The 23,485-nt window shown below is 39.2% G+C and overlaps 1 protein-coding gene across 1 annotated transcript in view; it reads right to left on the bottom strand.

Moving 5' to 3' along the window:
- Window positions 1-18,973: 18,973 nt before the first annotated feature.
- LOC122798751 (zinc finger protein OZF-like) overlaps window positions 18,974-23,485 on the bottom strand; it is a 281,851-nt gene continuing 277,339 nt past the window's right edge. The window contains exon 4 of the mRNA XM_044067853.1: window positions 18,974-22,624. Within this exon, the coding sequence (XP_043923788.1) occupies window positions 21,357-22,624 (1,268 nt within the window). The 3' untranslated portion in view covers window positions 18,974-21,356. The remainder of the gene's footprint in view (window positions 22,625-23,485) is intronic.

The following is a 23,485-nucleotide window of genomic DNA, read 5'->3' as shown; positions in this document are numbered from 1 at the left end:
GGAGGTTACCTATGTCTTTGTTTATAAGCTCCAAGATGACACATTTCATGGAGTCGCAGACCAGGCTCATCAGGCTAATGGGGCAGTAGTTTCTTGGGTCCATGGTGGTACCCCTTTGTGGAGTGGGATAACCATCACTGTGCACCATTCAATAGGCACATAGCCTGAGGTGAGGGTATGATTGAACATGGTACTTAGGTAGGGTGCCAGTTCATTCTGTAGTTTGTGCAGTACGCAGCCTGGGATGTTGTCTGGTCCCATGGATACTGTGTTCTTGGCTTTGGAGAGTGCAATCTTTACTTGTTCATCCATGATTACAGGGCCTTTGCATTCTTCCAGTATTAAGATGGGCCCTTTGGAGGGTGAAAGGGGGGTATGGTTGGCACTGAACCTATATGCCACTGAACCTATATGCCAGGATGTTAGCACTATCGGTTGTTCTGTATATTTAGTGCCATTGTGCTGTAGCTCAGAACAGACATGTGTGTTGCCATTGAGATGCTTGACATGCTGCAGAATGCTTTGTGGTTGCCTTTGGAATCAGTGGTGATTTTATTTTCATAACTGGCTTTGGAGAATTTTATGAGGCTGACCAGGGAGTTCCTCCAATCTTGGGATTTTATTCTTTTTTGCAACAGCTTCTTCCTTCTGCAGTAGAGCTTGTTTATGGCAGGGGACCACCAGATTGGCTTCCTTTTTTTGAAGGATAGCATCTTGGTTCTGTTTGGGATGGCACATTCCATGCACTCTTGTATGTGCTTATACAGTGCATTTGTGTAAGATTCAGGAGTCCTACCTCTATTTTCCATCTACAAGGGTGTCGTGAAGTTTGCCATTTCTGTCTAAAGAACCATAAAATTGGCTTTGGAGTAGTTTTTGATGTTGGTTTCCTTAATGGGGGTGGGGGTGGGAGATGGATGTCTAGGGTGATTAGCTTATGGTCAGATCTGACTAGCGAGGAGTTGACCTTTGGTGTGGAACACCGGTTACCCATATTGGTAATGACCAGGTCCAGGATATTGCTGCCCCTGGAAGGGGAGTGGACAAGCTGATCCAAGGTATTGGAATTTATGAATTCCAGAAAACATTGAGCGAATGAGTTGGTACATGAGTAGTTTTCCCAGTTGATGATGGGGTAGTTGAAATCACCCATAATTAAGGTATTGAATTTAACTTAATATTTTCCAGTATTTTAAGAAATGAAGAGTGAAAATCCTGGGGCATGGTGGGGGATCTGTAACAAGCTACAACCTGGATTACAGTCTTGTCCAGTATTAGTTGGACTTGGATAATTTCGGATGCATTATGTTGAGCAACTAGCCTGGAGGTGTGGGTATCCTTAATGAATATGGACACACCTCCGCATTTAGATTTTCGGTCCAGGTTAGGTGGCCGAAAGGTGTGGTATGAATTATAGCCTGGTAATACAGGGGTGCTTTCTGAAGCCTTGAACCAGGTCTCTGTCACTGCACCGATGTCAATGTTCTCCATTTTAAGGAGTGCCTCGAGTGAGTGCATTTTGAGGTTTAGACTTCCAGCATTGAGTAGCATTACCCTCAGAGTTTGTTTGCTTGCTTGTACCTGTTATGGTGGTGAATTTAGCATTTGAACCTTGCCTTAAAAAAGGCACTATAGGGGTGGCAAGAGACTTAGCCAGTATCCGGAATCCCAGGGGTGACAGGTGCAGGCCATCTCTGGCAAAGCATCGTGGTCTGTCAACCATGCCGTCCCATACCTCCAGACACCACATGAGAAACCATAGTAACTCATGTAACAGTCAATGTTACAGACAGCACATGAGAAACCATAGTAACTCATGTAATAATTCATGCCTTCAGACACCCCATGGAAAACCGTAGTAATTCATGTAATAGTCCATGCCTCCAGGTAGCACATGAGAAACAATAGTAACTGATGTTATAATCCAATGCGTACAGGCAGCAGATGAGAAACCATAGTAACTTATGTAATAGTCCATGCCTATATGCACCACATGGGAGCAGTAGTAACTCATCTCATAGTCCAATCCTCCATGCAGCACATGAGAAACCATAGGAACTCATGGTACAGCCCATGCCTACAGCTACCACATCAGAAACCATACTAATGCATGTAATAGTCCATGCCTCCAGGCACCACATGGGAAACTATAATAACAAATGTTATACTCCATGTCTCCAGACACCACATGGGAAACCAAAGTAACAAATGTAACAGTCCATGCCTCCAGACACCACATGAGAAACCATAGTAACTCATGCAATAGTCTATGCCTGGAGGAACCACATGAGAAACCATAGTCACTCATGTAATAGTCCATGTCTCCAGGCATCACATGAGAACTCCAGTAACTCATGTAATAGTCTATGACTCCAGACACCACATGAGAAACTATAGTAACAAATGTATTAGTCCATACTTCCAGACACCACATGAGACACCATAATAACTCATGGAATAGTCCATGCCTGGATGAACCACATGATAAATCATAGTAACGCATGGAATAGTCTATGCCACCAGGTAACACATGAGCAATGATAGTAACTCATGTAATAGTCCTTGCCTTCAAACACCACATGAGAAACCATAGTAACTCCTGTAATAGTCCATCACTCTAGGCACCACAAGAGAAATCACAGTAACTCATGGAATAGTCCATGCCACATACACCACATGGGGCATCATAACAAATCATGGAATAGTCCATTCTTGGAGGAACCACATGAGCAACTATAGCAACTCATGTAATACTCCATGCCTCCAGGCACCAGTTGAGAAAACACAGTAACTCGTGTAATACTCCATGCCTCCAGGCACAACATGAGAAGCCATAGTAACTCATAGAATGGTCCATGCCTTGAGGAACCAATCAAGAAGACAGAGTCACTAATGTAAAAGTCATTGTCTGCAGGCATCACATGAGAAATCATAGTAACTCATGTATTAGTCCATGCCTCAACATACCTCATGAGAAACCATAATGATTCATGTAATAGTCCACGCCTCCTGGCACCAAATGAAAAACCATAGTAACTAATGTAATAGTCCATGCTTCCTGGCAGCACATGAGAAACCATAGTAACTCATGTAATAGTCCATGCCTCCAGTCACCACACGGGAAACAATAGCAACTCATGGTATAGTTCATGGTTGCAGGTACTACATGGAAAACCATTGTGAGTCATGTAATAGTCCATGCCTCCAGGCACCACATGGGAAACCATAGTAACTCATATAATACTCCATGCCTCCAGACACTATATGGGAAAGCATAGTAACTAATGTACAGTACATGACTCCAGGCACCACATGGGAAACCATAGTAACTCATGTAACGTATGCCTCCAGACAACACATGAGACACCATAGTAACTTATGTAATAGCTCATGCCTCCAGGCAACACATAAGAAATTATAGTAACTCATGTATTAGTCCATGGCTTCAGACACCACGTGAGGAAACCATAGTAACTCATGTAATACTCCATTCCTCCATGCACCACATGAGAAGCCATAGTAACTCATGTAATACTCCCTGCCTCCAGTCATCACATGAGAAACCATAGTAACTCATGTAACAGTCCATGCCTTTAGGCACCACATAGGAAACCACAGTAACTCATGCAACAGCTCAATTCTGCAGGCACCACGTGAGAAATTTTAATTGCACATGAAATTGTTCATGCCTGAAGGAAGCACATAAGAAATCATAACAACTCATGGAATAGTCCATGCATCTAGGTATCACATGATAATCCATAGAAACTCATGTATAGTCCATGCCTCCAGTCCCCACATGGGAAACCATAAAAACTCCTGTAATAGTTCATGCCTTCAGACACCACATGAGAAACCATGGTAACTCATGTAATAGTCCATGCCTCTAGACGCCATATGAAAAATAATAGTAACTCATGGAAAAATCCATGCCTGGAGGAACCACATGATAAATCATAGTAACTCATGTAATAGTCCATGCCTCCAGGTACCACATGAGATATGATAGTAACTCATGTAATAGTGCTTGCCATCAGACACCACATGAGAAATGACAGTAACTCATGTGATACTCTATTCCTCCATGCACCACATGAGAAACCATAGTAACTCATGTAATAATCCATGCCTCCAGACACCACATGGGAAACTATAGTAAGTCATTTAATATTCCACACCTCCAGGCACCACATGGGAAAACAAAGTCATTTGTGTAATAGTCCATGCCTCTAGGCACCACATGGGAAGCTACAGTAACTCATGTAATAGTCCATGCCTCCAGGCACCACATGGGAAAAAATAGTAACTTGTGTAATAGTGTATGCCTCCAGACAACACATGGGACACCATAGTAACTTATGTAATAGTCCATGTCTCCAGGCAACACATGAGAAACGATAGTAACTTATGCAATAGTCCGTGGCTTCAGACACCGCATGAGGAAACCATAGTAACTCATGTGATAGTCCATTCATCCAGGCAGCACATGAGAAAACATAGTAACTCATGTAATAGTCCATGCCTCCAGCCACCACATGAGAAACCATAGTAACTCGTGTAACCGCTCAATTCTCCAGGCACTACAAGAGAAATTTTAACTGCACATGAAATTGTCCATGCCTGAAGGAGGTACATGAGAAGTCATAACAACTCATGGAACAATCCATGCCAGCAGGAACCACATGAGAAACCATAGTAACTTGTGCAATAGTTTGTGCCTCTAGGCCCCACATGAGAAACCATAGTTGCTCATGTAATAGTCCATGCCTCCAAGCACCACATGAGAAACCATAGTAACTCATGTAATAGTCCATGCCTCCAGGTACTGCATGAGAAATGATAGTAACTTATGTAATAGTCCTTGCCTTTAGACACTGCATGAGAAATTACAGTAACTCATGCAATACTCCATTCCTCCAGATACCACACGAGAAAATATAGTAACTCAAGTAAAAGTTAATCCATACTCACAGCACATGAGAAACCATAGTAACTCATGTAATAGTCTAAGCCTCCAAGCACCACATGAGAAACTGTAGTAACTCATGTAATAGTCCATACCTCTAAGCACTACATGAGAAACCATAGTAAATCATGTACTAGTCCATGCCTCCAGGCAACAAAAGAGAAACCACAATAACTCATGTAATAGTCCATGCTTCCAGACACCACATGAGAAACCATAACTCGTGTAATAATCATGCCTGGAGGAACTACATGATAAATCATAGTAACTCATGTAATAGTCCTTGCCTTCAGACACCATATGTGAAACTATAGTATCTCATTTAATAGTCCATGCCTCCAGGCAAGACATGAGAAATGATAGTAACTCATGTAATAGTCCATGGTTTCAGACGCCACATGAGGAAACCATAGTAACTCATGTAATAGTCCATTCCTCCATGCACCGCATCAGAAACCATAGTAACTGATGTAATAGTCCTTCCCTCTAGGTATCACATGAGAATCCAAAGTAACTCATGTAATAGTCCATGCCTCCAGGCATCATATGAGAAACCATAGTAACTCAAGTAATAGTCTATGCCTCCAGACAACACATGAGACACCATAATAACTCATGTAATAGTCCATGCCTCCAGGCAACACATGAGAAACAACAGTAGCTCATGTAATAGTACATAGTTTCAGACACCACATGAGAAACCATAGTAACTTAGAACCTAACTGATATGTCTCCTTTATACAAATGGTGCTCCTTTCCTCTGAACTCCTGAAAGCACCTATACCTTCCTACAAAGCCTATGTAATAAATTCTGATTCACTTATATGTTTCTTATTTGATAACTTGTATATAACTTGTTTTTTGTACATAAAAAAAAAACACACATTAGGGGTTCATATACTCATTTCTTTGAGAAAACCCTCTTGCTGTAATTTGGATATGTTTGAGTCATGATTTGTATTAATATGTTATGGAGTTATAATTGGTTATGGTACTTTCTATGCTTTGTTACCTATGTTATCCTAATTGTTTTTGTAATTGGAGCTTTTCTCCTCGGGTCTCCACTGAAAACGGGCTCATGCCCAGCTGGACCAACCTGGTTAACAAATGTCAAATAAATAAAATAAATAAATAAACTCAAGTAATACTCCATTCCTCAAGGCACCACATGAAAAACCATAGTAACTCTAGTAATTGTCCATGCCTCCTGGTATCACATGAGAAACCATAGTAACTCATGTAATAGCCCATGCCTCTAGGTACTGCATGATAATCCAAAGTAACTCTTGTAATAGTCTATGCCTCCAGGCACCACATGAGAAACCATAGTAACTCATGTAATAGTCCATGCCTTCAGGCAACACTTGAGAAACCATGGTAAATCATGTAATTGTTCATGCCTCAATGCATCACATGAGATACTATAGTAACTTGTGTAATAGTCCATGCCTTTAGGCACCACATAGGAAGCCACAGTAACTCATGTAACAGTTCAAGTAGAGAAATCATAACTACACATGAAATTGTCCATGCCTGAAGAAAGTATATGAGAAATCATAAGAAATCTTGGAAGTTAGTGGGAGGCTGACTTAATGGTTAAGGTGCTTACCTTAGAAACACAAGGTGCAGGGTTTGATTCTCACATGGGGTAATTGGCTAGGCTTAAAATGGCCCACGAGGATAGTTAGCCTAGTACTAATCTATGAATCTATGAAATAGTCCATGCCTGCAGGAACCACATAAGAAACCATAGTAACTTGTGTAATAGTCCATGCTTCCAAGGACCACATGGGAAACACAGTAACTCATGTAATAGTCCATGGCACGACATGGGTTCATAGTTTCATAGGAGATTACTAGGGTAATGCCTTAACAGCCCTTTCAAGTGTAGAAAGTATAACCTGATTTTACTCAATATATGGCCCCTAGGGTCAAGAGGATGGCATGGATTTATGTTTATGACTTGAGTATTTGACAGAATGTCCCTGTCCATAAGGGACATAGCCACTACTCCAGGTGTGAATTTGTGATTCTCCATCCATTGATCCAAACTGCATTTGAAGAGGCCAGGGAAGTACTCTGCTTAATGTGACTTGGAAGCCTATTACAAAGGAGCAACCCCTAAGACACATATCTGTTTCTCCAGCATGTTTTGTTTGAATCGCTGACTAAGTTTATATGCCTAGATTGGGTGACCCTCATGTTATTTGACATGTGGTTGTGTAGCAGCTTCATCAGGGCTGGATTTGTGAGTGCCTTGCAGGTCAGGCATAGGTCACCCCTTAATAGTTTGTAGGAGACAGAGTTAAAGTATAGGGCTTTTAGTCTATCCACATAGGACATGTTGTTTACACCCTGTATCTTCTTTATGATACAGAGGTACCAAACTCCTGTCACATTGCATGAAAGATCTGGACAGAGGGACTGATAAATGAAAATACAAAGTAGTAGAAAGTGAGATGGGAGATGAGCAGTTTGGATTCAGATCAGGATGCAGCACAACTGACCAAGTATTTGCAGAGAGACAGACAGTTTAGAAGAAGCTAGAGATGAGGAAAGATTCCAACTGGACATTCCTAAGCTTAAAGAAAGTATATGGTAGGGTCCAAAGAAAGCTGATTTGAGCAGTCTTGTGGTGGTTTGAAGTCCCAGATACATTGGTAAAATTAGAATTAGTGTAAGCTATGTACAAGGACCCATGACTCACGTACAGTGTTTGGTCTCACAGAGGTGTTCCCAGTGAGAATGGATGTGCAACAGGGTTCAGATCTGAGACCGCTACTGTTCATACTGAAGATGGACCACATTAGCAAGCAGGCAGGATGGGACAGATCAACAAAGTTTCTCTATGCAGAGGATGTAGCACTACAGCGAGATTCTGAGCAACAATTTCAACAAGGATAGGGGAATGGAATGTAAAACTGAACGTACATAGAATGAAACTGAGTACAGATAAAAAAGTAGTAATGGCAGCAAATGGTGTTCAGAAGAAGCTGAGAATTGAGATAGAGTGGAACAGGTTAATAGCTTCAACTATCTAGGAGGGATGGCTGAGGAGAAGGGAAGTCTAAAAGAGGAGGTCAAATCAGAGGAGCTGCAGCCAACTGGCACATAGTGTCATGTGTAGTATATTACAGATGAATGCCAAAGAAGCTGAAAAGTAAGGTGTACAAAACAGTGGTGTGACCACTATTAATGTATGTTACAGAAACCTGAGCAGTTCTGGAAGCTAGAGGTTATCAAGCTGAAGTACCAGAAATGGTTGGTAGGATGCACACTGTGAGATAGATAAAGAAATGAGGATATAAGACCAGAAGCCAAAGTAGCTCCTGTTGCAGAAGAGGTCAAAGAGAAAAGATTACTGTGGTTTGGGCACATGTGCAGGAAAAAACAAAATAAAATCTGATGAACAAGATTTAGGACAGACAGAAAGTAGGCAAGAGGAAGCAAGAGCATCCAGGAAAGAGGGGGATGGATTGTGTGAGACAAGACCTGCGACAGTCAGGTATGACTGTCAAAGAAGGCAAGAAAGTGGCACTGAATAGAGAGAGAAAGTGGCAGTTAACATGACACCCCTATCCCATGCAGAAAATGGGAAAGAGGGGCGGATGATTATAATGATGATGATGATGATGATCTGCTACACATAGAACAAACCATCAGGTCAAGTAGATTTCTGAAAACAGAAATGAACAGGTAAAACTGAAAGCAGCTGTATCAGTTTAAGCAACTCACAGATAAAAATGAGATTTACTTTCCTCACTGATCAGGGAGTTGCCAACAGTGCTTGTAGTTTTTGCAAGCCTTGAGTCTTAAAAACATATGAAATGTGCTGCCCTGGGTAATTGAAATGTCTATCTGCCACGTAGAACAAAAACACCTGGCCAAGTATATTTCTGAAATCAGAAAACAAAATGCAACAAGTATAAACAAAAGCAACTCTAAAAAGAGACTTTCTTTCCTCACCCAGTAGAGAGTCTTCAACAGTGCTTGTAGTTTTTGCAGGCCTTACGTTTTATAAGAAAAGGCAAGGCCACAGATATGTTCTTTGTATTTAAGTATCACTCATGAAATAAATTAAGCAATGAAAAAAACATAAAATGTTCAGCCTGGGTAATTTAAGTGTCCATCTGCACATGTAACAAAAACACCAGGCCAAGCAAATTTCACAGAAAACAAAAATGGAACAGGAAAACAGAACACAGCTCTATCAGTTTAAGCAACTCACAGACAAAATAAAATATATTTACTTTCCTAAATCAGCAGGAAATCAACAACAGAGCTCATATTTTTGCAAGCGTTGAGTCTTATCAGAAAAGACAAGGCCACAAACATTCTCTGTGTATTTAAGCATCACTCAAGAAATAAATTAACCAATAAAAATAAAAGCATGTGAAATATGTTACCTGCTTAATTTAAGTGTCTATGCCAGAAAGAAACAAAACACCAGGACAAGCAGATTTCTCAAATCAGAAAACAAATGGAAGAAGTAAAACAGAAAGCAGCCCTGTCAGTTTAACCAACTCACAGATGATAAAGAGATTTACTTTCCTCACCCAGCAGGGAGTCTCTAACAGTGCTTATAGTTTATTCAGGCCTTGAGTCTTACAAGAAAATAAAACACTGCAGATATCCTCTGTGTATTTCATGTCAAAGATTCCATGTTCTGATGACATTTTGTTAAAGAAAGTATATGACAAGGTCCCAAGAGGTGTACACAATAGATAGCTAATATTCTGAAAATCACATATACCGCTTATTGTCTACATGTTCCAATCTATTTTCTTTGCATTTTGCTATTTTAGTTCTGCAGGGCGTCCTGCTCTCCATTTACACAAACAGTCCCACCCACAAGCTGACATCATCCTTCTTTTCCTGCCTCCTCCTCCCTTCCTACTTAGAATACAGACTGTTCGACATTCCCAGGAGTGTTTTGCTGTGATTCCCCTATCCACTGTGAGGCCAACACTAGTTTGATAAAGTTTCATTCCAAATCTCAAGAATTCATCAAAAAGTGAATCTAGAGAGTTACTCATCATTGAAATTATAAAATATAACAAAAATGCTTTAAATATGTTTTAAACACTTTGACTTTCCAAAGTCGGAAAACAAACTTAAGTCTTAACTTTTTCAAAAGTTTTCACCTTCTATTATCAGGCTGTAGATTTTTTAATTTATTTATTATTTTTTGCCCTGTTTCTACAATCCAGATGAACAGATTCATTTGCAAACACTGGTGAGTGCTTTGTATCGGAAGTAGTACACTGTCATTTGAGCCAGGTATCAAATAGTGAAAACACAATAAAGCATGTAATCTTTTATTTAATTTGAGATGACTGCTTAGCTTGTAGATCAGATGTTTACCAGCAGTTATACTAGCCAACCAAATCCATTGTAAGTGCTGGTGGGCAATCAACCCCCCATGTGTATATACCAAGTATTCTACTATCATGCAAAAGGTGGGAATACAACCCTTGCAATGTTTTTATCTAGACTCTGCTGCTTACCTTTATATTGTAAACCACAAACTAGGTAGTAAAAATACAAGAAATGTTCATAGGTTCATAGGTTCATACTAGGCTATCTGCCCTAGGACATTTATAAGCCTAGCCAGAATGTGTTTGGCTTTCGCCACCCATTTTAAATTTATTTTGCTATGCCCTTTTTCGAGGTTAGTATACTGTGCCTCTGTCTAACAGTGACACAGAAGTGATACCCGGGGTAAACCTATGATCTCCCATCCACTCATCAAGATTCCTCTTGAAGAGAGTCAATGAGGGACTCTGCCTAACCTGGACTGGGATTTTATTCCAGAGGGAAGGGAGCCTCTGGGTTATGAATCTGTCCCTCCAGCATGTCCTATTTATTTCAGTGCTGAGGTTCAAGTCTCTTGAGCACGTAGCTCGATGGGATTTGGATTTTCTGAGGTGCAGCATGTCCATTAATTCCGGGTTGGACATGGCTTTATACATCAGGCACAGATCGCCTCTGAACAGGCGGTATGCCACTGAGTAGAGCTGGAGTTTCTTTAACTGGGCAGCATATGGCATCTGTTTGAGTTCTTTGATCCTCTTGGTGAGGTACTTTCAGGGTCTTTCCAGTTGCTGCAGGTGTCTGGTAAGGTATATCCCAACAGGGGCATTGTACTCAATTATGGGCCTGATGAGGGATGAGTAAAGAGGCACGATGACCTCCCCTGATCTAGATGTGAATCCCTTCATGATTAGGTGGGCTATATAAAATGTTTTTCTAACCACTTTGGCCACATGGTTGTCAAATGAGAGATTGCTATCAACTTGGGTCCCCAGGTCCCTAATTACTTCTTCTGTACTTAATGGATTACCACCTATGTGGTAATTTGTGGGCACTTTGTTTTTGCCAAAGGGGATGACTATACACATTTTGGCATTTAGCTTGAGGCCATGGCTCTGGCACCAGTTGTCTGTTTCTATGAGGCCCTTTTGGAGGATGCTTGTGTCAGATGGAGAGTTGATTATGGCGCCCAGTTTGCAGTCATCTGCAAACTTAGTCAGCCACAGTCCTTCCGTGTTGGCCTGTACCTCCGAGAAATATATACCGAACAAGAGAGGTCCCAGGACTGAGCCTTGTGGGACACCACTTGTAACTGGTTTGGAGTCTGACATGGCTCCAGCAATTTTAACCATGTGGGTTCTGTCCTTGAGCCAGTTTGCAATCCATCTAGTGACATAGGGGTTTATATTTAAGCTGGTGAGCTTATCTATAATGCCCGAGTGGGGTATTGTATCGAAGGCTTTTGCGAGGTCCAGGTAGGCTGTGTGGACCACCTTCACCTCGCCAATGGCCTTGGTGACTGTTTCAAAGAAATCAACCAGGTTTAAGAGGCAGGATCTGCCCTTAACAAAGCCGAACTGGGTAGGATCCAGTGTCTGTAGGCCCCCAATATCTTTATTTATGAAGTCCATGATGATCCTTTCCATAGCTTTGCAGACCAAGCTAGTCAGGCTTATGGGGCGATAGTTTCCAGGATCCGTTGAGGCACCACCTTTATGGAGAGGGACCACTGTTGCTGTACGCCACTCTTTGGGCACATATCCTGTAGTAAGGTTGAGATTGAACAGTAGTTTTATGTTTGGGTTTAGCTCTTCTTGGAGTTTATGTAGGACACAGCCCAGGACACCGTCTGGTCCCATTGATGCTGTGTGTTTTGCTTTGGAGAGGGCGGCTCTTACCTGAGCATCTGAGATGTCAGGGGGGCAGCACTCTGCTGGGATAGATATTTGCCCTTTTGGTGTGGAGGGGGGGGGGGAGAAGTTTGCGCTGAACCTGTCAGCTAGGATGTTGGCAATGTCTGTGGGTTCAGTGTATTTTTTGTCATTTTGGACTAATTCTGAGCATATCTGGGAATTACCACCCAGGTTCCTAACATAACTAAAGAAAGCCTTCTGATTATTCTTAGTGTCCTGTGCAATTTTTCTCTCAAAGCTGGCCTTAGACAATTTTATGAGTGCCCGTAGTTTTTTGCTAATACTGATCAGTGATGCCTTCCCTTTTTGGGATTTTGCTCTATCATTTAGTAGCTTCCTCCTTCTATTGTATAGTTTGTTTATGGCTGGGGTCCACCAGACAGGACGTCTGCCTTTGGAGGATTGGGTCTTGGTTTTATTTGGGATCGCATGATCCATGCATTCCTGAAGGTGTTCATAGAATGCGTTTATAAAGGATTCTGCGGTCTGGGCCATATTTTCCACAGGCTTGGGGGCTTTGAAGGATTCCACCTCGGTTTTGAGGAGTGTGAAATTTGCTTTAGAGAAGTTTTTCACTGTGGTTTTCTGGGCAGGGGGTGGGGTTGGAATGTGAATATCCAGTGAGATTAGTTTATGGTCTGATCTTACCAGTGAGGGATACACTTCTGGTCTGGAGCATAGAGTCCCTATGTTGGTGATGATCTGGTCCAGTATGTTTTCCCCTCTTGTGGGAGTGATAACAAGTTGTTCCATAGCATTTGAGTTTATAAATTCTAGGAACCTTTGGGCTAGGGTGTTGGAGCTAGAGTAATGCTCCCAGTCTATGTTTGGATAGTTGAAGTCGCCCAATATAATGGTGTTTGGAGAGACCTTCATATTTTCCAGTGTTCTCAGAAAGGCCGAGTGGGGTTCCTGGGTTTGGGAGGGTGGTCTGTAGCAGGCTATAAACTGGAAGGCAGTTTTACCCACTGTTAGTTGCACATGGATAGTCTCTGATGCTTCATGCTTTGCTACCAACCTGGAGGTGTGGGTATCTTTGATGAATATCGATACTCCCCCTCCTTTTGTGGTTCGGTCCAGGTTTTGGGACCGAAAAGCATGGTATGAGGTATAACCTGGTAGTGCTGTGCTCTCGGGAGCCCTGAACCAGGTTTCTGTTACTGCACAGATATCGATGTTCTCCATGCTAAGGAATGTTTCGAGTGCGTGCATCTTGAGGTTTAGACTTCTGGCATTGAGTAGCATTACTCTTAGTTTCTTATTCCTTGTGATACCTATGGAGGTGGGTTTGTCTTTTGAGCCTTGCCTAAAAAAGGCACTATGGGGGTAGCAAGAGCCTTTGCCAATATCCGAAAGCCCAGGGGTGACAGGTGCAAGCCGTACCTAGTGAAGCATCGTGGCTTGTCGAGCAGATCATCCCAAGCTGACAGGCATTGGATCCCCTTTGAATGACACCAGTACTTAAGCCAATTGTTGAAATTGATCATCTTGTCTTCATATTGTGGCATCATTCTTGGTGAGGGTAAGATGCTACTCAAGGTCAGGGTCATACTGGCCTCGGCTACATGCTCAGAGAGCTCCTTTATGTCTCTTTTCATGTAGTCCAGGGAGGTATGTCTCAGGTCATTCACACCAGCATGGACAATGACTGAGTCATATTTGTACTTGCCTTGGAGTGACCTGAGTGCTTGTGTTATGTGGCGGATCCTAGCGCCTGACAGGCTGCTCACCATGACCCTCTCCTTGTTCAGCCTGGTGAGCAGGACGTCAGTGTGCCTGACGATAGAGTCACCTATTACAAGTGTATCAGGTGTGTTGTTTAGTCTTAAGGGCTGTGACTGTTCGGCACACTGGCTTTGTGAGACATGTGTTGCACGTGTTTTGTTTTGGGGTAGTGGTTGCTTGGGTGTCTGCTTTGGAGGTCTCTTCTGCTTAGGCAGATCTTTATTTAGAGCCTCCAAGTATGTTTTTGTGTGATTATGTGTTTGGTTTGCTGTCGTGGTAGGTCTGTGTGAAAATTGAATTGTAGTGAGTGTGGTTTCCTTCTCCTCCTGACTGGTTATGCCAGTACTGAGTTGAGAGAGCTTAGCCTCCAGTTTGGCTATATGGTTGCATCTCTCACATGTGTTGGAATTTGTTGAGAGGAGGAGAGGGTTGTCTGTGTACATGAGGCAGATGTAACATTGCCTCAAGATTCCCAGATTCACCAGCTGGACCGGAGAGGAGATTGACAACTGACCTTTGGACATGCTAGAATAATATTGGGAATTCCTTAATAATTGAAAACAAGGGCCAGTGGGGAGTGAGGGTGTAGTGCTTTTAATTTTTAGTGCTGACTTATATAATTGCTTTAGCGCGCAAGTGACAGGTAACTTAAGTGCAATGTGTTACAGGTAACTTAAATGCAAAAACGACAAACAGTAACATTCTTTCAAGTGAAACAAGGAAATAAGTACAGTAAGCAATGCAGATATCTCTAGTGATCCACAGAAACGCTGAGAAGCCGCGTATTACGTGGAAGTAGCATTCCAGGGGAAATAACAAGCAAACAACAAGCATATAAACAAAGCTAGATTCAGCAGGCCTGGATCTAGTCTATGCTACAGCAAACAAGGTGTACCAATTTCGGTAAGATACAGTTCAAATATTCAGGCACTATAAACCTTTAACCAGAAATTCCCAGCTCAGAAGGGCAGAGTCCAGCCTCTTCTCCCACAAGAGTGCAGACCACGAACCTTCTAAATGTAAAATAACTGGCCTGAAGCCCAAGTTCCTAAACCAGAACTAATACACTTTACGACTAACAGACACTGGGCTCTCAATCAGCAGTTCCCAACTTAGAAGGATGAAAGCTATCTGTCCTGCCACCAGAGTGCATGCCACAAACCTTCCTAATGTAAAACAACTGGTCTGAAGCCCAAGTGCTTAATCCAAAAGACTTAGAATGATAGCTACATTTTAATCAAGTTACTACCAAGCAGTAATAAATACAATTGAATACTTTAGAGAATGCCTGGATTAGTGCTCAAGTTACACAAACAAAGCTAGATCCAGCAGGCCCGAATCCAGTCTATGCCACAGCAAACAAGGCGCACCAACTTCAGTAAGAAGCAGTTCAGATATGCATGTACTATAAGCCTTTAACCAGAAATTCCCAGTTCAGAAGGGCAGAGTCCAGTCTCTCCTCCCACAAGAGTGCAGACCATGAACCCTCTTAATGTAAAATAACTGGCCTGAAAGCCCAAGTGCTTAAACTAGAATTAATACACTTTTAGAATAACAGACACTGAGCCCGCAATCAGCAGTTCCCAATCTAGAAGGATGTAAGCTACCTGTTCTGCCACTACAGTGCAGACCACAAACCCTCTCAGTGCAAAACAACTGGTCCGAAGCCGAAGTGTTTAAACCAAAAGGCTTAGAATGAGTTACACCAAGCAGTAATAAATACAATTGAGGTTCATAGGTTCATAGGTTCATAGGTTCATCCCATCCATTGGTCAAGATTTCTCTTGAACAAGGCCAGCGAGTACTTTTAAGATGATGCAAAAGTAAAATAAAGTAGGTAGAAACACAAGTACAGTAAAAGCAGATGAATTTTTTTTTTTTTTCTGAACAAGTGCTGAGATCAAAGAAACAGATTTGAGTGCTGAAACTAGAAAACTGGCTAGTTATAAGAAAAGAAAACTAAGCTAGAAGATTTCCCTCCAACACAGAAGGGCTTGGGGGCTCAGAAGCCTACAAATAGTCTATACCACTTAACAGGAAAGGCAGGAAACAAGCTTACATTTTTTTTTCTGTTTCCCAGATGCTCTCTTTGTACACAGTAGGAGTGCCTGAAATCAGAATATGATCTCACTGCACTCAGTTGAGAGAGCAAATGAGATGGGCCCAGAAGGAGTATCCAAACACAAATTTACAAGAGGGGTGGGCAGTTTCAAGGCCACTAAGATTAACACCAAAACCAAAACAAAAACAAGGAGGGTGGGTGAGACTAACTGAAGAGCAGAGTCAAAACTTCTAGTTCAGTTAATATTCCTGCAACACACAGTTAAAATCAATTTAAATACTGTATTTTTAGGATTTATTAGTATTTCCTCCCTCAGTAATTCATATGGGATACACATATAGGTAGCATATTTATGCAGGATTTATTAGTATTTCCTCCTTCTGTAGTTCATACAGGATACACATATAGGTATTTATGTAGGTTTTATTAGTATTTCCTCCTTCTGTAATTCATACTGGATACACATATAGGTAGTATATTTATGTAGGATTTATTAGTATTTCCTCCTTCTGTAATTCATATGGGATACACATATGGGTAGCATGTTTATGTAGGATTTATTAGTATTTCCTCCCTCTGTAATTCATACAGGATACACATATAGGTAGCATATTTATGTAGGAGTTATTAGCATTTCCTCCTGTAATTCATATGGGATACACATATAGGTAGCATATTTATGTAGGATTTATTAGTATTTCCTCCCTCAGTAATTCATATGGGATTCACATATAGGTAGCATATTTATGTAGGATTTATTAGTATTTCCTCCCTCAGTAATTCATATGGGATACACATATAGGTAGCATATTTATGTAGGATTTATTAGTATTTCCTCCTTCTGTAGTTCATACAGGATACACATATAGGTATTTATGTAGGTTTTATTAGTATTTCCTCCTTCTGTAATTCATACTGGATACTCATATAGGTAGTACATTTATGTAGGATTTATTAGTATTTCCTCCTTCTGTAATTCATATGGGATACACATATGGGTAGCATGTTTATGTAGGATTTATTAGTATTTCCTCCCTCTGTAATTCATACAGGATACACATATAGGTAGCATATTTATGTAGGATTTATTAGTATTTCATCCCTCTGTAATTCATATGGGATACACATATAGGTAGCATATTTATGTAGGATTTATTAGTATTTCCTCTTGTAATAAATATGGCTTACACATATAGGTAGCATATTTATGTAGGATTTATCAGTATTTCCTCTTTCTGTAATTCATACAGGATACACACATAGGTAGCATATTTATGTAGGATTTATTAGTATTTCCTTCTGTAATTCATACAGGATACACATATAGGTAGCATATTTATGTAGGATTTATTAGTATTTCCTCCTTCAGTAATTCATATGGGATACACATATAGGTAGCATATTTATGTAGGATTTATTAGTATTTCCTCTTTCTGTATTTCATATAGGATGCACATAAAGGTCGTATATTTATGTGGGATTTATTCGTATTTCCTGCTTCTGTATTTCATACAGGATACACATATAGGTAGTATATTTATGTAGAATTTATTAGCATTTTCTCCTTCTGTAATTCATACAGGATGCACATATAGGTAGTATATTTATGAAGGATTTATTAATATTTCCTCCTCCTGTAATTCATATGGGATACACATATAGGTAGTATATTTATGTAGGATTTATTAGTATTTCCTCCTCCTGTAATTCATATGGGATACACATACAGGTAGTATACTTATGTAGGATTTACTAATATTTCCTCCTTCTTTAATTCATACAGGATACACATTTAGGTAGTACATTTATTTATGTAGAAGTTTTTAGTATTTCCTCCCTCTGTAATTCATACAGGATACACATATAGGTAGTATATTTATGTAGGGTTTATTAGTATTTCCTCCTCCTGTAATTCATATGGGATACACATATAAGTAGTATATTTATGTAGGATTTACTAATATTTCCTCCTTCTTTAATTCATACAGGATACACATTTAGGTAGTACATTTATTTATGTAGGAGTTTTTAGTATTTCTTCCCTCTGTAATTCATATAGGATACACATATAGGTAGTATATTTATGTAGGATTTATTAGTATTTCTTCCTTCTGTAATTCATACAGGATACACATATAGCTAGCATATTTATGTAGGATTTATTAGTATTTCCTCTTTCTGTAATTCCTACAGGATACACATATAGGTAGCATATTTATGTAGGATTTATTCGTATTTCCTCCTTCTGTCATTCATACAGGATACACATATAGGTAACATATTTATGTTGGATTTATTAGTATTTCCTCCTTCTATAATTCATATGGGATACACATATAGGTAATATATTTATGTAGGATTTATTAGTATTTCCTCCTGTAATTCATGCAGGATACACGTATAGGTAGCATATTTATGTAGGATTTATTCATATTTCCTCCTTCTGTAATTCATACAGGATACACATATAGGTAGTATATTTATGTTGGATTTATTAGTATTTCCTCCTTCTGTAATTCATATGCGATACACATATATGTAGTATATTTATGTAGGATTTATTAGTATTTCTCCTTCTGTAATTCATAAAGGATACCCATATAGGTAGCATATTTATGTAGGATTTATTAGTATTTCCTCCTTCTGTAATTCATATGGGATACACATATAAGTAGCATGTTTATGTAGGATTTATTAGTATTTCCTTCTTCTGTAATTCATATGGGATACACATACAGGTAGTATATTTATGTAGGATTTACTAATATTTCCTCCTTCTTTAATTCATGCAGGATACACATTTAGGTAGTACATTTATTTATGTAGGAATTTTTAGTATTTCCTCCTTCTGTAATTAATATGGGACACACATATTGGTAGAATATTTATAATATTTATATAGGATTTATTAGTATTTCCACCTTCTGTAATTCATACAGGATACACATAAAGGTAGCATATTTATGTAGAATTTATTAGTATTTCCTCCTTCTGTAATTCATACAGGATACACATATAGCTAGCATAGTTATGTAGGATTTATTAGTATTTCCTCCTTCTGTAATTCCTACAGGATACACATATAGGAAGTAAATTTATGTAGGATTTATTAGTATTTCCTCCTTTTGTAATTCATACATGATACACATATAGGTAGCATATTTATGTAGGATTTATTGGTCCTTTTGTTCCTTCTACTACACAAACCATCTGGATATATTTCTTCCACATTCCTATTGCTTCTGCATGCAAATATTGGTATTTTATGACTTCTTATCTATTTGTATGTCATTTTTCATATTGGCATAGTTTCTGCCTATATGCCTCGACATTTTATAACTTTAAAAATTTCAGTTCTTAAGACACCAGTCACTGAGTATAGCAATTTTCAGAATCAGTGCTACTTTTGTAATTTATACTAACTACAATATCTGGTTTTCTTGCTTCAAACTTCTAAGCTGTTGTTATTGGATTTTTTCAGTAATCCTTTGTGGTTCAGGTTTTCAATGCCCCTCTGCAACTTGTATGATATACTGTTTGCACAGTTTCCAGTGTAAAAACCTTGCCACATCAAATCAAATTTCACATATTAGTGTATCACAAGTTGCAACAAGATGGGTAACTGTTTTATTTATGTACTGAACAACCTTTGTCGGTATTGCCTACCATTTCTTTGGATTTTGTGAAACATTAAGTACGAAGTCCACAAAGTTGAACTGCCTTATTAACATTTCAACTTCTGGTTTGAATTTGCCACGCCTGTGTTCCAGTAGATTTCTGTATGTACATTCCACTACAATTTTTGGCTTTCCATTTGTATTCTTCTTTTCTGATCACATTTTTCCTTTTTTAGCACTTTTTACTGTGACCTGATTTTTGTACATTTCTCGTTTGATGTCCATGCTTTTCCAAATAGCATCTTCTAACTACAGCAAATATGTCACCTTAGACTTGTTTTCTTCCTGGTACAGACATTTTACAATGTTTGTCTCAAATGATGTTAGTAAATTTATATTCAATCCTCAAACGACAATCTATACATGAGGTCAATTTCAAGGAAGCCCATGCCTTATCCAGACCAAGGGATATATATTCATGCCATACAATAGTTCTTGCATATCATTTGATGAGTATAAAGCAGTTTTCTTGTTTTCCTATCATATTTATCTGGTGTTTTTTCAGAGCGCAGTCAATCATACTAAAGCCATAAGTTAGAACAGGAAGTGCAGGTTGATTTAGAGGCTGAACCTTATTCCTAGACATCAAATCAGTTTTCAGTATTAGTTTCAGTTTTCTAAAATATTTCTTACTGAGCTTTGTTCTCATCTGTTCATCCTGTATTGCTGCCCCTTCATCTGTTCCTAGGTATTTATATACTCCCTCTTGTGTAATTTTTTTATACCTCATTCCTTCAGGAGGTTCATATTTTCTGGATTATTCAAATTTCCTGCTATAAATGTTACTTTAGCATATTGGTTGAGACCAAATTACATTCTTATTACACCTTTAAAGGTTTTAATGACTTGTAGCTGAACTTTCAGATGTTTGTCAGATTAACAATGCATTCTTAGATAATCCAAAAAAGGCAGGTGACATGTCTTTTGACAAGATTTTCTTGCAATCAGACTGAATCCATGACCTAAGCCAGTAAACAGCTTACAGATTGACAGCAAGGCAACAAAATAGCAATGGTTCCCAAAAAAAAAAACACCTTGGAGTATTCCATATTGGATTTTTACATCCTAAAGAGTAATTTGTCCCATTTTCATGGTTCAACTGCAAAGTGGTTTGCCACGTTTTCATAGTAATTGCAACATAACTTAGAAATGTGTATGGACTCTTGTACATTTGTGAGCATTCTATAACTATAATCTGTGAGTGAGGAATACCGTTAAATGCTTTTTTTGTAATGTATCCATTCCGTACTGAGATTTCTGTTCTTTATTATGGCTTTGTTTAGCTAAAGATGATCCTTAGTTCAGAAGGGATCTCTTTTATTCCCCTTCTGTTTTAATGTCATGATCTAATTTTATCTAGAAGACTATATACTCGGCCTGCATCAGTTGCTGCATACAGTTTATTTGTTGTTGTAGGAATACGAGTTATTGAATAATCGTTCTTAGGGTAATTTACAGGTTCATGTTTTAAGTATGAGACTGTTTTCCTCACTGTTATCCAGACTGGTGTCAGCCATTTCAAGGTGCACCTATGGGTAGTTTTTTCTCAACACTAAATAATGGTGCAAAGATTTTAATACTTTTAACCACACGTTGGGCACAGTGAGTGCACCTCATGTTTTTTGGTTGGCAACCCATTCTTAACTTTAGCTAAGTAACAGTCTTCATTTTAATTCACATGCTCTGTATTAGAATTTGTTTTATCCATTGTGGATCCTCTGATGCCTTTTCAAAGTACTTGGCTGTCTGAAGGACTTGTCACACATGGTACATTTATAGGGTTTCTGGCCAGTGTGGCTATGCTGATGAAGCTTCATACTGCACTTCTGTGTAAAACTCTTGTCACATGTGGTACATTTATAAGGTTTCTGCCTAGCATGGAGATGCTGATGACGCTTCATACTGCACTTCTGTGTAAAACTCTTGTCACAAATGGTGCATTTATAGGGATTGTCTCTAATGTGTATAAGCTGGTGTCTAACCATGCTACCCTTCCGTGTAAAAGTTTTGTCACACATGGTGCACTTATAGGGTTTCTGCCCTGTGTGTGTATTCTGATGACTATACATATTTCTCCTGTCCCTAAAACTCTTACCACATGTAGCACATTTGTACTTTTTCTGTCCAGTGTGGATACTCTGATGACTTACCATCTGATTCTTCTGTGCAAAACTCTTGTCACACATGGTGCACTTATAGGGTTTCTGCCCAGTGTGTGTATTCTGATGCCTATACATATTACTCCTGTGCCTAAAACTCTTACCACATGTGGCACATTTGTAGTTTTTCTGTCCCATGTGAGTACTCTGATGACTTACCATCTGACTCTTCTTTACAAATCTCTTCTCACACATGGTGCATTTATAAGGTTTCTGCCCTGTGTGTACATGCTGATGAAGTACCATAGTCCTCTTCCATGTAAACTTCTTCTCACACACACTGCATTGGTAGGACTCCTGTCCACTGTGGGTACTTTGATGAGATATTATATTACTCCTCTGTGTAAACCTCTTGTCACACGTGATACATTTGTAGGGCTTCTGACCAGTATGAATTATCATATGTACTGTTAGAGTCTTTCTATCTGTAAAACTCTTGTCACATGTGACACGTTTGTATACCTTCTCTTTATTGCATATCTGCTCATGTAATGCCATTGTATTATTTTGTCTTTTCCCACTGTGACTTAATTGATTGGTTAAATCATTAATATTAAATTTTCTACTGTTGTTGTAATTAAGCGGACTACATGCCATTTCCATGTGAGTTTGCAGATGTGTTTCTAGTTTGTTTTGTTTTATAAATCCATCATCACTTTCCTTGCAGTTATGTCTGATTTCAGAATGCACTGCATTTTCCCTTGTGACTGACATCTTATCTGAGAGAACTTTGTTAAATTCAGCATCCTGGGGTTTCTCATGGGATGACTGAAGACTCTGGATCGCAAAGAAATCTGCATCCCTGTTGGCTTAAAAGAAGAAAAAAAAAAAGAGTGCATAAGAACATGTTTTCTTACCATAAGACTTACAGTCTAACTTTATTACTGCGCCATTGCACAGCCTTTTTTTATTTCTAACTGTAGTTAATAAACAATGGACTGTTGTTGCAAAGAATTACAATAATGAATATCACAAAACTCTACATTGTCATTATACCTTACTGCTACTTCTAAATACATTTAACAATGCCATATGGTTGTCTTCTTTTATTATTTCTGCATATGAGTTTCCAAGAGTTCATCTGGTGCACTTGCCATCTTAAAACTCTATCCAGCTGCCAATGAAAAGCTTGAATAACTATAATTATGATAAGCGAAGAGGATACTAGATTTAAATTTCAAAAGTAATTAAATCCACTGTATTAGAAAGTAGTAGATTTTATCACTTAAAATCCTCTATAATGCTAAAGACAAAAAAAAAATGTTATGACTGTAAATCTTCTATTGCATTTGAAATATTTAGGAGCTAGTAGGTATTAAACAACTAGACTGCATGCCTTAATTCTGCTACAACATGCACTTTGCCTTTGATGGAATAGTAAGAATACCTGTCCATAGGTTCACAGGTTCATAGTTATATACTAGGGCCTCTATAAGCCTAGCTGTGCAATATATCATAGCTGTATCCCTACGTTCATGGGCTTTTATTAGGAGGGGGGATGTTAGGAAGTTTATAGAGGTTATGTGGGTGATGGGTCTATATTAGAAAGACAAAATGGCAAAACAGCAAATGCGCTTAGATCGACCCAAAATGCTAAACCTTAAATGGCCACAACAGTGATCGTTTTCCATGGGAAAAATATTGCTGGGCCAACAGAAAAGAACCCAAGT

Source organism: Protopterus annectens, chromosome 3.part1, assembly GCF_019279795.1.
Source record: "Protopterus annectens isolate FY-2018-M chromosome 3.part1, PAN1.0, whole genome shotgun sequence".
Taxonomy (NCBI): Eukaryota; Metazoa; Chordata; order Ceratodontiformes; family Protopteridae; genus Protopterus; species Protopterus annectens.
The sequence above is the reverse complement of the archived record's forward strand: the minus strand, read 5'-3'. Positions and strand labels throughout refer to the sequence as shown.